Source organism: Alternaria atra (genome assembly GCF_907166805.1).
Source record: "Alternaria atra isolate CS162 genome assembly, contig: 20, whole genome shotgun sequence".
Taxonomy (NCBI): Eukaryota; Fungi; Ascomycota; class Dothideomycetes; order Pleosporales; family Pleosporaceae; genus Alternaria; species Alternaria atra.
In genome coordinates, this window is record NW_025091318.1 from 466,602 (window position 1) to 480,829 (window position 14,228).

Genomic DNA, 14,228 nt, shown 5'->3' on the forward strand with positions numbered 1-14,228 from the left:
TCTACTTATAGGTCTAAAGCGTCGCCCCGAATGTAGGTTGTGCATCAAGGTCCAGCTCTCTTCTACTATCAGAATGGCCGCGAAAACCGCAGGGACGATGAAAGCGTGGACCCACACTCGCGCCGGCCGCCCCTCCTCCGTCCTCACACTTTCGACTCTACCAATACCAACCCTACAATCACCCTGTGATGTCCTAGTTCGTGTGTCGTATTGCGCATTGAATCCTGGCGCTAGCATCGTCATGCAGCTCCTCCCCTTCACTTTCCGCTCTACCCCAGCCATACCGGAAATGGACTTCTCAGGCATCATCGTCTCTTCTTCCTGCAACCTCAAGCCCGGTACCCAGGTTTTCGGTTCTATTCCCCTCTCGCAACATGTAAAAATGACGAGCGGTGCGCTGGCGGAATACGTAGTAGTACCTCAGACATCCGTCGTCCCGAAACCCGACAGTATCTCGGTGGAAGAGGCGGCAGGGTTGGGTATAGCGGGCGCAACTGCCTTACAGCTTCTCAAAGCCGCAGGATTGAAGACGGGAGACAGCGTCCTCGTCAACGGCGCGAGTGGAGGCATAGGCCATTTGGTGCTGCAGATGTGCTGTCATATCGTCGGTCCAACAGGTAGAGTCAAGGCGGTTTGTTCTTCGCGGAACGCCGAGTGGGTTGAAAAACTTGGGAAAAACGTTCAGGTCATCGCATACGACACAAACGGCCCGGTACACTCATATCTCAACAAAACATTCGCTGGAGCGCGCTTCGATGCAGTTGTCGATGCAGTAGGTGTCCAAGATATCTTCAATAACTCGCCTACGTTTCTGAAAGAAGGGAGGCCGTACGTCACTGTTGGTCCGAAAGCGAGCAGCTATACGTATGTCGGTATGCTGGGCACCATTGGGACCATGGCAAAGAACATGCTTTGGCCGAAGTGGTTGGGTGGTACACCGAGACCGTATGTACAAGTTGCGGCGGCTTCAAATCCGGAAACTTTACGGGAGCTGGCAAGGATGGTTACAGAAGAGGGTTTAAGGACAAATGTCGGTTCATTGGTACATATAGAGGACGTTCATAAGGTGAGCTTTATACTCTATACCCTTGCGTTGAAAATGCTAATTGTTGCGTATAGGCGTATGAGCATTTACTTGGTGGTCATGCTCAAGGAAAGATTGTGGTGGCTATGACTGAACAGATCGTCGCACAAGTCGGAGCAACGTCAATGTAATAGCTCGAGCATTATCTTTTTTCAAAATTATGGAACCGATAACGACAGGCCTTACTTTCCTAGTTGTAGCAAGTCGGGTCCTGCAATGCTAACTTACGGCGAGATTATAGATGGATGCTTTGACAGATGAGTGCAGGGAAGAAGTATTTGTAGGTCTCGGTAGACACGAAAATTTGATCGACCGACAGCAGCTCAATCACTTTCACTTTTCAACTTTCTCCTAGCCTAATTGTCTATTACTGTTCACCTGTACATATAGTTAAGCATAGTTCAAGAGAAACACTATTTTTAGATTGAGATTTGTATTTGCTTAGAGCTAGGTGTCCAAGTTGCTACGGAAAGTGTGTATTCCAGAGAGTACTGTGTATGTCGTAGAGTTGTTGACGACGCCTCGAGGCTGGGCACGCTTTGATGCTTCTACAACAGTGCCAGCCGGTAGGCGCACCTCCGTCATAACATTTGCGGGCACTGTTACTGTCAGGGTAAAGACGCCTTCGGTCGTTCTATTCCAAGCACTCCGAGCTTCTCCCCATACAGTCTGGTAGGCCCCTTCTGCAAACTGTACATCCCCAACGAGCTTTGGCTGGAAAACAAGCCCATCTCCCTATGACTTGCTGACAGTTGTAAGGGCAGTAGGTTGTATGCCAGCAATGCCAGCGTGGAACCACTCTTCGATCTGGGCAACAATCATGTGGTTCCTCGAATCTTCGATGTTCCAACGCTCGGGCATCGTCGTGAGACCTTGTGAATTCTGTGTGGTCGAGGCCAAGAAGAAGCCGTAGCTGGGCTGGTCATTCTGCTGTAGAGCTTCCCAAAGTATGTCATCACGGCCCCCAGCCGAGAGGGTTCGTACTATTGGTCCCATTCCGATGGTTCCGCCGCTCAGATGTGGTCCATGTCCGTCTTGCGAAGGATACTCATACGTGAGCTCAACCAGCGCGTCCAAAACTTGCTGTCGATGCTCTTCAGGCACAAGACCTGCGTCCAAGGCGAGAGCCTGTGCAGTCTGCGTGGCGTTGACAGTGGAATTATTGCCAAAGCTGGTGTAACGACCGATGGCAGTGTTATAGAAGGCGGCGTTGAAAGCATTACGGATCTCCAAGGCCAGACGTTCGTACAGGACAGCATCAGCAGTATGCCCGGTAAGATTGGCCATGCGGGCCATGGCATTGACCGTTAGATAGTAACCTCAGGTACCAGTGATGCGGCCGGACGTTCTGGAGTCGTCTTCAACCCAGTCGGCAAGCGCAGCATCGACAATATACCCTCGCACCTTTTCACGCTGTAGATAGTTCACATAATCAGTCATTTGCTTGTAATAAGTGTTCATGACTGTTGTGTCGCCATACAAATCGTACAAGTAAGAAGGTACGAGCACAATAGCATTGCCCTAATTGACTTCGTCCCCAAATCGGCCAGTGTAGCCCCAGTCGTAAACAGGTGCTTTCAGACCCACATTCCCTGCCATGGACGTGTTTGCGATGGATTGCGCTTCTACCAAATTTCGCATATTTGTACGGAGGAAGGCGTTGATGTGGACGTTGTGATAGATGGCGCTCATAGGCATGGTATAATCGGCCGGATACGAAAGCTTCTCACGACCGGGACAATCGGTGAATACCGATATGACATTGCTTGCAATCGAGTAACGCGACATTCTGTGGAGTCGGTTAAGACGTGAATTAGATGAACGGAAAGTGCCAGCGATAGGTACATCTGCTTGGACACGAGCACCTGTTATGAGACCGGCCCTCGGGCTGAACCCTTCGAGTAAGCCCGTTACTTGGATCCACTGCATGGCAAAGTAGTTGAAGTCCAGATACCAGGTTTCACCTCCAGTACGTCCAGAAGTGGTATAAGTGTTGAAAACGTCGGTGCCACGGTCTCCAATACCCAGGGACTCCTGATTAACCGTACCGTTGGGATTAAGTGATTTAGCGGCCACCATTTTGATAATAATACCTGCTGTCATCTGCGGAAGCTTGATGATAGGATAGCCAGCAATGTTCTGGCTAAGATCGAAGACCCAGGTCCCGTAGAATGGGGTGGATACAGATACAGGCTCGAGGTACTCCAACACCTTGACTGGCTCGGCGGCACGGGCAACGAGCTTGGTCGCAAGGTTGGGCGGAGGTACAATACCAGCTGGAATCCAGTTGGAGGATTCTTGCTGAGACCCGGGATGATCCCAATCATCTACTTCCCTGCGAGCGTCATAATCGGAGCCCGAGTACCAAGCGTCGGTCAGTAGTGGACCGAGTGCAGTGCACCAGGACCTGTCAGTCACGATGATGTCTTTGCTGCCATCATCGTAGGTGATCTCAAGGCGGCCAATCAGGCGTGGAGTTACTGGAGTCAAGTCAGCCAAAGTCTCAGAGATCACTGAGCGTCGAAGTCTGAAATTCGGGATAAGGCGCTCAGATCTTCATCATTACTGGTTCTCCCAAACTCAAAAGACGTACCTGCGGCGCCAGCAGACGGGTCGCTGGCTGCAATATTGTTGCCTGAACCGGTGACCCTCGCGCCACCAGCATGTGCAAGTTTTAGTGCTGGGGAAAAGCTGACGATTCGTTGTACAGTGTTGATAGCGGTTATGACGCGCGACTCAAGGTTGTCACCGCCCCCACTGGTGTCAATGTTGATGCTGCCTTGCACGTGATATCCGGTTGCGTTGTTCAGGCGCACACTGATGCTGCCTATCGCGGCAGCCTCGGATAAAGTTCCATCGCCCTTGAGCTGGCTCTGCCACCAGGCGTAAGGCGCATTGCGGCCGAGAGCTGGGTTCGTGATGCTCCGACGAACGTAGGTCGGTCCACTGCCCAGCTTGACCCCGATAGCGTTCGCGCCGGTACGAAGGAGTCGTTTGATGTCGTATGTGCGGTATTCGCTTGAGAGTTGATAATTCGAATACCCTGGAGCCAACACTTCATCCGTGACGGCTTTGCCGTTTACAGAGGCAAGATGCATCCCCATGCCGGACAAATAGAGACGCGCGTGAACGATATCTTTACCATCGGGTACATTGAACTGGCGGGTGAACAGAGGAGGTGGCTGATTCGGGCTACGATCTGGATAGTCAATCCAGCGAGCCTCACCCCAGTCCGATTGATGGAGCAACCCTACGGACCAAGATGAGGTATTCGACCAAGCTGAAGGCTGATTGAGGGCGTCCCAGACTCGCACGCGCCAGAAGAGTGTGTCGTGGGAATTGAGCTCGCGATCCAGACGTAAGGACTGGATTGAACCTTGTTGCTTCCCGGGCCCCCATCGTAGCTTGGCCGTTTTCAGATCGTGTTCAGATGTGGCGACTTGAACTTCATACGCAGTTTGTCGATCCCCTGGACAGACTGCTTCAGCGCAATCTGCTGTCTGAACAATCTGCCAGCTGAGACTTGGACGACGACTCTCCAGATCCAAGGGTTGGTCGTATCGGCCATCGACGCTGAGCCGGACGACTTCGACGGTCGAAATCTGCGCTGAGACAAGACTCGGTAACAGCGTGAGCACACAGGCCGTCAAGATCGATAAAAACCGCATGATGTATCTTTCCCGAGAACAGGTTTGGCCCTTCCTACTCTGGCAACCTGCGTTGACCACCAGGAGCAGTCCCACAACATACTTTATGCATCTGGAACGCACATGCAACAAACACGGAGGTAAGGCTTCACCGGATGTTGATAGTGCGAGGTTGCGATCGGTTCGGGTACATATTCAGCGAAGTCAATCTTGTTCTGTGGTGTAACTCCATCGCGGGTGGCGGATGTCAGCAACTTGCATTAACCCCGGGTTTTACCCCACACAAACCACAGTATGGACTACTCTTGGCTCATGTTATGCGCATCATACTGCGTAGAGCGGAGCGACACGGTTCAGTTTCTGACAATCATCACTGCATTTGCTTAAGGCTAATACGCTTGTTTTGGCAACCTAGGCAAAATTAAGGAAAGAAAGGTAGGCAAGTTCCGTGGTTATGTCGCCGCCGCTCCCTGCGGATGCTGAGAAGATCTTTGGCTTGTCCTGTGCTGAGTATGTTCTTTGTCCGAGTCGTCCTCGAAGTCCAATTACACGCCCGATTTCAAATTCATCGGTGCCCGTTTAGGTAAGCGCATCGGTCTGCATGCGAGTCGTGGTATCACGTCTTGCTCTCAGGCTCGACGCAACTGCTGCGTCCCTAACCACTGTCTGCGCGCATACTCAATACATTAGCCGTTGCGGAGTGAATATGCGCGTGATCCTGTTATCACAATTTAACATATCTCCCTTGGCCGTCTTTACATCGCCCTGTCATGCCAAACGCTCAAACGGGGGCTACGTCACCATCAGCGAGTCGTCGCCAAGTGTCTTTGTTGTGGAAACCTGATGTGAAGCCGTGCCGCCGATAGCAACGAGAACTATCCATTGGCTATCCATTCTGCCGCAACATGTGTTCGAAGAGAGAGGGACGCACAGCTGACGATGTGCGTCTGGTAAGACGTATCACTGTGACGTGAATAGGTGAGCGGGAAAAGGTACGCGCCCGTCTTCGGCTGCTCTGCCCATGCTGCAATGGGGGAAGGGAAGCATCTGTGCAGCGCATCGTCGATCGTTTTCGTCGTACGTTGTAGTGTAGCGTCACGTTCACTGGCAACGGAAAGTCAGTAAGTCTAGTGATAGTAGCTAGCAAAAGATTCCAAGGCCTACTGATTGAAACTTGTGAGGGATCTTAAAGTAAGCGACATGCTGTTCGGTGACTTCATTTGTGTGTGAACCGCCGATGAGCACATTGGGTACGGGCGTCCTTATGCGAACAGCGACCGTCGGACGCGTGCTGTCGTCTGCGGGGCGCTATGTCAGTTCGATCTCACCCAATCTCCATGTCCGCGTCAGGCCGTGGGCTTGCGAGGCGAGAGCGCATAGTGTAGTTTGTTGTTGGCATTGGAGGGTGTCTGGGGAAAACATCCCAAGGGTAAAGTGCCCGTGGATGCGACTCGGGTTTGCGTGCGACCTGCCTTCTTGATGAGCATATTGCCTGGTACGCTGACACAGCGTGAATCTTCGTATTCATGTTGAACGTCCTCTGTGCCATAAGGCACTGGGCTCCGCAGAATGATAATGCCTGTTGATAGATTTGGGGTACAGAAACTGAAGCCGAATGGAACTTCTATCCAACGTGCTAGATACGTCTAAAGACGATCGTGATGAAGGACGGGTTGAAGACTCTGATGGAGCTGACAGGCACGGATACGGTCGAGCACCGTTGCCATCCATGATTGTCGCGATGCATCGTCCGTCTGACAATGCTACGACTGCACTTGTTGAAGCTAGTATCTGGGTTCTGGTGTGACAATTGGTGGCGGCGTGTTGATGGCATTACGGGCAGGTGAAGAGGAAGCAGCGTCGCGTCCGTCCATCCAGTCCCAACCACATCAACCCTCAAACTACCATGTTTCGTAACGATGATAAACCAGCTCTCCTTTCAAGAAAACCGGACCGGACTGATGCACGTAGTGAACAACAGATGATCAAACGTGCGGCGCGAAGGATGCTCGTGCAAAGCGGAGCGTCCGAGGCGATGGGACTGAGGCCCTACGAGACACGCGGAAATCATTCCCACAGCCGGTAGTCTTGGCACCGTGTGCGGGGAGCCTAGCTTCAGCCAGTGGGAACGCCCATCATCTCCGCAAGCGCGATGCGAGGAACATCGATATCGACCACGTTTCACAAGGCAAAAACAACATATCACTCTCTTTCTCTCTTCAAGTTGCTCGTTCCTGCCTAAAGCACGTCAGCTTGAGAATGAACCCGGCCAATGGTTGAGAATGGCTGGTCTTGGTGAATGTCCTCCAGCTTAGTGCTGCCTGCATACTCGATATGAACGCCTAGCTGCTCCCTTGAAACACGACCTTCATCGATAGCGACATGGCCGACCTAAGCGGCAATAAGCCAACGAGTGCACCACGCTATGATGTCAGATCTCACGCCTCACCACCGTATCGACACGCGCTAGACTGCCTATTGAACCTAGTTAGCATCCTAACTCTCTAGCCCACACAACGATTGATCCTCCTCTTTCTCCTCTTTCTCCTCTTTCTTCTCATCTCCGTTTACACCGTGTCGCGAACCCTCACTTTTACTCCATATCTTTCTTTTGTATTCCTCCCGAATGTTCTTATTAGAAACCCTACCAAGGCTTTACACGTTCTCCAGAGTGGCTATTGTAGGGCGATCAGCATGGGTAGGATAATGTTGCAGGGCGGCGCGTTGCGCGTCACGCCTCATTCGACTTGGTGCATGGACATAGTATTTCGATGATGCACTGCTAATACCCTCACCATCACAACCCTTGCGTACAATCCACCCTCTTTCTACGATCTGCCACGCAAGTTGGGTTCCTACAGATCGCACGGAAAATCCAGTCTGCTGGTGCGAACAACACCTCGAAGTTTAAAGCAGATACGCTAATGACGTCTAGATCAGTCTGCTTATGAAACTATGTTCGAGGTTACGGTCAACCTTCGATATACACGATGCATACGTAGGTCCGATTACTAACAAAATAATCTCGTCTTATAAGATTGGACTTAGAGCCTTGGACTCGAACAAAAAGCAACGATGACGGCGACGATGCGCGATGCGCGATGCGGATGGTGATACGTAGGTCGCTTGCAGCGGGCCGTTCGCCTCGACCCGCATCCTTGGCTATACCTCGAAGCACCACGACCCAGACCCGTCTAGAACACGCAAAGCTCGAAGCCCAAAGTACGCCCGCGGACACAAGCGCAGGGCGATGCTTTCACTGAAAGGTCGTGCCTGCAGCAAGTGTATTTGGTGGCTGCAGAAAGAGACTCTTCATAAGTTGTCGTCAGCCAAGCTGAACTCGGCTGCCTGGTATAAACGGTGAGAAAACCTCTTTGCAAGGACTAGCGTTTCCGGAACACTGCTCCGATATGACGCCTCTGCTTTGGCATGGCATTGTGATCATGCAACTTTGAAAAAGGAAGCTGAGGTTGGAGTCGCTCGGCATTCCCAGCTTGGAACTTCACGCATGTAGCGGCCCACTTAACTATATATGTGAGACAATACCCCAGGGTTCGACGATGTCTGTCGACTGTAGGTACCCACTTCTCGCTTAAACTGTTGGGCTATCTTACTTCATCTCTTCTGCTATTCTGCTTTCGACTCCTGCTTCTCTTTTACTCAACGCTCATGGAGGACGCTACCTGGAAGGAGACCCGACCGGGGCGTTGGGAGCGCGCGCAAAGCTACCTCGAGAGGATAAATATACTCACTCGCAATGTTCCAAACGCCATTGGCCGCGATAATTGGGCTAAGAACGCAGTTGCCAAACTCGAATTCCATCCTGAGATCAAAGATCCTGCTGCCTACCTGCAGACTGCTTGGAAACAAGTTCGCTACAACCACCCGGAGATTGCCGCATTCCCATACAACGGTCGATATATCTACCGCGTCGGAGACGAACCATCAATCGCCTTATGGGTTTCGGCGACATTCTCCGTCGTGGAGGGCAAATCTGTTGATGAACTGCTGGGCCGGATTCCGAGAAACGAACAAATGATGTGTTACTTCCTCCCCGACACATCCGAAGTCATGATCTGGTCCCCTCACTATCGCGTCGACGCCCGCGGCGCAATCTTCTGCCTCAATCATCTCGTTGAGTCCCTGGCCAACATGAACCCTAACCTAGTCTTTGGCGGGTGTGCCAAGAACCTGACGCCGAGCATGGAGTTGACGCTTCGCATCGGGCACGAGAAAACACCAGAGATCGAAGCACAAGCCGAAAGCCGTCTCGCAGCACTAGAGCCTCACAAGCCCGCTCTAGAACTGACGCCCACAATCAAAGCGCAGAGGCCGGGATACACTCAGCGACACTTTGTCAAGTTCTCCAAGCACGACACAAGGGCCGTCATGGATAGTTGCGAGAATCTAGCTCTCGCCAACGACGTCGCTCTACATGCCGCCCTCATTAGCGCCGTCGCAAACCTCGCACAAACAAAGGAAGCGCGAAGCTTCATGGCCTCTTTCCACTCCAACCTCCGCAATCTGATCCCAGAAGGCGCAGCTCCCGAGCATTCGCCCACAAGCTACACCAGCGTCATTACCACGGAAGTCATCGTTTCACCGCAAACGAACTTCGATTCCTACTACTCTCAACTCGCACCAGTCTATGCTGCCGGCTATGCACCGTACTTACAGTCATCGCCTTTCTTCCACAAGCGGCTCGAAGAGACGCTGTTCAGTCCCGACTACAGCAAGAAAGGCGAGGCGGACGGACAACTACAGCCGCGCTTTGCTTTCCTTGGCGAGGTAGATGAGCAGGTCGTCAAGGATATCGGCGACGGACTCGTCAAAGTCAAAGACTTCTGGCTGGGCGCCGAAACCCTAACGATGCGCATGATGGTCCACACGTGGATATGGGAGGGCCAACTCGTCCTCAGCGTCTGCTATAACGAGAGCTATTGGGACAGGGATCAGGCGGCGAGTTTGCTCGGTGGCATGCAGGATACGTTAATGGAAGTTGCGCTGAGGAAGAATAAGGTTAGCGCCTAGCAAAATATCGCACTTCGAATCTCACAACATCCAATCCAACCAACGACATCGTCGCATCGGGTGACACTGATCTAGTCGACCCACCGGTTGGTTGCATCATGTCCGTGTCGGTAACTGAACGACACGGGCTGAGCTTGTGAGATACATTGCGTAGCTGTAGCTAGTACGACACGATCATCAACCCATCCTCATTCTCATTGCCAATTCTCCGCTCTCCCTCCTATTCCGTACTACCAAACCTTATCCACGAAACCCACGATGGTGTACAACACCGAAACTCTTCTCGCCATGACCGAATCCGAACTCGCCGACCTCTTCTCTAAAGCCGAAGTCGGACCTATACCCAGCGGCGCGGCAGAAGGCACAGCAATCATTGCACCCGGCACCTCCTTCACGCGCGAAATAGCCAAGCCCATCAACCTTTTCACTTGGCAGGGTAAGTTTTTTCAACGCAGAGAAGATGATTCTTGTAAACAAGATTACCGTATTCGGCCTCGATGCCATCCTAGCTCATATCGCCCGCGAGCCGCGCTGGATGGACGGCAAGGAATGCGTTGTTCTCGATTCCTCGAGGACGTTGGTTGTTGCACATTGGGTGTGCGATGAGATTCGTCCCATCGCGCCAGACTTGTATCTTGGGAGACTGTTTTGGAGTAAGGCGCATCTTATCTGGTTCACGCTGAAGTTCTGAACCGGTTTGCTAAGCGATGATGGGATCACGAGGAGTTATTAGGAGAGAGCTGATTTAATTTTTCGATTCATGCTGTACGGAGATCTATTATGTTGTCACTGTTTGAAATTGTTGGGGTGGGAAAGTTAGAGAAGAAGGTGCTTGGCGCATGGGTATCTGCCAGATGGTGGTATGAACGACGGAGATGATTCCTCTGGCGTAATGCAAGACAATAAGACTATTAGGTCAGACAGTCGAGCCTCCCTCGCACCGAACAAGCAGGAAAACGTCGTGCACGACCTAACTCTAATACAATAAGATAGGGAGTAGCATTGTTTGCTTTCTTACCCAAATATTGAGCGCGCACACAGACTGTCGAGTCTCTTTCTTTGTCTTCCTAGAGTGCCTTGATTTGCTCTTAACATTATTGGAAAGCGATCCAACGTTTTTGCGACGTGCGGTAGAGCGATAGTAGTACTATGTGCTATTTTTAAGCATATAGCAGACAAGTTGTCCGTGTAAAGTGATATTGGAAGGTGCGCGTTGGTGTTCAATGCCAGTTTTCGAAAGCGTACTAACGCGAACACCAAAACCGGGGTAAGGCTTACGGAGGCGCTGCAAGCGTTGTGCTGGCACGGCCGAGCAGCACTAAGTGTCCGGATGCGGTGCAGGTGGCACGCGAGAAGGAAGCTGATGTCTTGCCTAAGAGTCGAGGTACAAACCTAGCCTCGTAAGTAGTTAGATGCGTGATTGGTCAACAGACAGCGTTGATAAAAAGCTAGTATTTGGTTCGTCCGTGGGGTAAGGGTTGTATGCGGAATGCGGGGGATCTAATTAGCGACACCGCGTGGTTGGCTAGGGTTAGGTTGGCCCCTGACCTTTTTCCGGCGACGATCTTCAAAGCCACCGTCGAAGTCTATCTCTCTGGCTAATCTCTTGATACTTCTGCGTCCGAAGTAAGACCACTACTTTCCCGGTTTCTTGCCTGTCTTTAGCCTCGTTCTATCAGCTGTATGCTCATCGGTCGTACTTCCGGAAAGTAAGCCTCTTAGTTGCGTGCCTACGGTTTGATCAACGTGCTAAGACGCTGCAGCCTCGAAACGTCTGAGCCCGCGTCAAGATAGCGTGCAGAGAGTTATTGGGGGCGTCGTGGCTAGATGAGTTGGTGGAGCTAACGTGAGAGACGGCTGCATGTAAGACTACCTAGATATCTTCTATTAAGGCTTAGAGTTTGAACGAGAAACCAGGCGAACCAGGTCTCTCGACATAAAATGAGTTTGGCGCCTTACCGGGCGGTCTTGACCTGAACTTCTTCTTCATCCGCCCGTTCAACGACCTTACCATACTTCTGCCTCGCCATCATTTCACAAAGATGAAGAACCTCTGGCTGGCGACCGTACTGACGGCCGCGACTGCTGCTACCGCCTCGAACGCCACATTCGTACAATGTCTAGAAGCAACCCTTGGCAACGACACCTCTATCTACTCTACACCGGAAGACCCACTGTTCTTGCAGGGAGACGTGAAACCATACAATCTGAATTACCGTACCATTCCGGCCGCGATCGTATTTCCACAGACGCAGGAGCAAGTATCGGGAGTCGTCAATTGTGCGCATACCGCAGGAGTCGCAGTACAGGCGCGCAGTGGCGGCCATAGTTATGCGAATTATGGTAAGGCTGAGTCCAGGAGGAAAGCTCGTGGTCGTGCAGTTGCTGACAATGGCGTCGCATGTAGGGCTGGGAGGATTCAACGGCTCCCTAGTGGTGGATATGAAGAATATGGGTGCTTTCGCTTACAACGAGGCTGATCAGACGGCGACTTTTGGGCCAGTATGTCACCTCCCGATATCATACATATCTAGAGGCTCCTTGCTGTTTCCTCCGCTGACTTGAGCGCCTTGCACAGGGAAACCTTCTCGGCAACCTCTCGGAGAAGCTGCAACCCCTCGGCCGCGTCATGGCATACGGCGAAGTGGGTGTCATCGGCTCGGGTGGCCACATGACCATCGGCGGTCTCGGAACACTCAGTCGCCAGCTCGGACTGGCAGCCGATCAGATCGTGTCGGCGCAGTGTGTGGTCGCAAACGGTTCCATCGTGACAGCAAGTGCAAGCACGAACCCCGACTTGTTCTTCGTTATCCGAGGCGCTGGCTTCTCGTTCACTATTGTTACAGAGTTCACCATGAAGACTGCACCCGCGCCATCGGAAATCACCCAGTATGCCTACAACATCACGGCCAAGGACGCGACGTCTTTCTCAAGCACATTCCAAGCTTGGCAGAAGCTCGTCTCGCAGCCCAATCTCGACCGCCGGTTTTCCAGCACCGTCACTCTAAGCCAGGGCTCGATGATCATAAACGGTATCTTCTATGGATCACGATCCGACTTCGATGCGCTGAACGCCCAGTCCATCATGCCTGCCAATGGCTCAGCCATTCTCGCGCAAAGCACCGTTGCCACGGTGCCGTTCATGGGGCTCGGAGACCCCACCCTAACAGCTACAGGTAGCTTCCCCATCCACTTCTATGCCAAGAGTGTCAAGACGACAAACAAGACACTCATTTCGAACGAAACTATCCAATCGATGTTCTCGTACATCAACGCGACCGAGAAGGGATCACCCGTGTGGCTTGTCATCTGGGATCTCGAAGGCGGCGCCATCTCCGATGTGTCTCAGACGGCTACCGCGTACTGGCACCGCGATGCGCTCTACTTCATGCAGAGCTACGTCGTCAGTCTCACCGGTCCCGTCAGCGATGCCTCCAAGAGCTTCTTGGCCGGCCTCAGCAGCTTGGTGCAGAAGGAAACTGGCGCGGATCAAAGTGCGTACACGGGCTATGTCGACCCTGAGCTTGCGGATCCACAGCAGTCGTACTGGGGTTGTAATGTGCCTCGCTTGCAGCAGGTCAAGGCGGCGCTTGATCCTGATAACGTCTTTCGGAATCCCCAGTCAGTGTCGACTATCCACAACGCTTCAATATGTCAAGCTCAACAGGACCTACCCACTTCGGGCTCAGATACACTAGCCCATTCAGAGCAGTATACTCTGTTGCTTTCCCTCGTTCTCGTAGTAGTAGCGTTCTACTTTTGATTATACGCGACTAAGCAAGTTGTCAGGCACCAGGTTACTCCGGGCCCGTTCGGGCCGGTATGCCAAGCAATCGCAGTATATTAGCCTACCTTACCGCTGTTGTGGCTCGACAGCGGTTCGTCTCTAGTCTTACAAGGCAATATACCTCTACTTCCACTATTGCGGTGCATCTCGTATCTATAAAGACTCTATTGCTTGACATTCGAACCGCTCTCCCTACGATACCTACGTGCACCTAATTTTGTAACAATGAGCTCTAGAGCTGGTCTACCCAGCGCCTTAACTCGCAACTTAAGAAGGGCTAGTAAGCAACGGGTTGACCTAGTAGGGGACGTTACAGACCGCGACTCCCTGAGCCCTCGCATCCTAACACTAGACGTTAACGAGCAAGTTCGTTAGGAAGGGACTACCTTAACCGCTAACGACCTAGGACGCCCTGTTCTAGGCTAGAACACACGGGCACTACCTAAACTAGCTTCTTAGGAAGAGTCTAATACTACTGTTAGGGGGGACGCCCCTAGACAGGATAAGCTAGAACGAGAGCTAGAGGAACTTAGGCGTTAGCGCTAGCGGGAGGAAAACTTCCGCAAGCTAACTAAGCTAAGGGAACTTAAACGCAAAGTGCAACAGGGAGACTTATCTGTCTTTAATAAGGTCTCTCTCCCCGCACTATTACCTTAAAGGGTAGAGAGCGTTACTAATC

At 52.1% G+C, this 14,228-nt stretch overlaps 6 protein-coding genes across 6 annotated transcripts; 4 read left to right on the forward strand and 2 right to left on the reverse strand.

Moving 5' to 3' along the window:
* Positions 1–241: 241 nt before the first annotated feature.
* On the forward strand, positions 242–1,215 carry ALTATR162_LOCUS425 (uncharacterized protein; the record flags this gene model as incomplete). The annotated part of the gene is made up of 2 exons (XM_043308019.1): positions 242–1,066; positions 1,120–1,215. 2 exons carry the CDS (start codon positions 242–244, stop codon positions 1,213–1,215), a joined length of 921 nt encoding a protein of 306 aa, XP_043163954.1.
* Positions 1,216–1,819: 604 nt separating this feature from the next.
* On the reverse strand, positions 1,820–2,380 carry ALTATR162_LOCUS426 (uncharacterized protein; the record flags this gene model as incomplete). The annotated part of the gene is made up of 1 exon (XM_043308020.1): positions 1,820–2,380. The coding sequence occupies one exon, from the start codon at positions 2,378–2,380 to the stop codon at positions 1,820–1,822; it is 561 nt and encodes a 186-aa protein (XP_043163955.1).
* Positions 2,381–2,605: 225 nt separating this feature from the next.
* Positions 2,606–4,752, reverse strand: ALTATR162_LOCUS427 (uncharacterized protein; the record flags this gene model as incomplete). The annotated part of the gene is made up of 2 exons (XM_043308021.1): positions 2,606–3,564; positions 3,678–4,752. 2 exons carry the CDS (start codon positions 4,750–4,752, stop codon positions 2,606–2,608), a joined length of 2,034 nt encoding a protein of 677 aa, XP_043163956.1.
* Positions 4,753–8,400: 3,648 nt separating this feature from the next.
* Positions 8,401–9,762, forward strand: ALTATR162_LOCUS428 (uncharacterized protein; the record flags this gene model as incomplete). Its single annotated transcript, XM_043308022.1, has 1 exon — positions 8,401–9,762. One exon carries the CDS (start codon positions 8,401–8,403, stop codon positions 9,760–9,762), a length of 1,362 nt encoding a protein of 453 aa, XP_043163957.1.
* A 258-nt stretch (positions 9,763–10,020) lies between these two features.
* Positions 10,021–11,702, forward strand: ALTATR162_LOCUS429 (uncharacterized protein; the record flags this gene model as incomplete). The annotated part of the gene is made up of 5 exons (XM_043308023.1): positions 10,021–10,198; positions 11,442–11,471; positions 11,526–11,566; positions 11,616–11,625; positions 11,680–11,702. The coding sequence occupies 5 exons, from the start codon at positions 10,021–10,023 to the stop codon at positions 11,700–11,702; spliced, it is 282 nt and encodes a 93-aa protein (XP_043163958.1).
* A 102-nt stretch (positions 11,703–11,804) lies between these two features.
* ALTATR162_LOCUS430 (uncharacterized protein) lies at positions 11,805–13,525 on the forward strand (the record flags this gene model as incomplete). Its single annotated transcript, XM_043308024.1, has 3 exons — positions 11,805–12,165; positions 12,197–12,264; positions 12,341–13,525. The coding sequence occupies 3 exons, from the start codon at positions 11,805–11,807 to the stop codon at positions 13,523–13,525; spliced, it is 1,614 nt and encodes a 537-aa protein (XP_043163959.1).
* Positions 13,526–14,228: the final 703 nt, after the last annotated feature.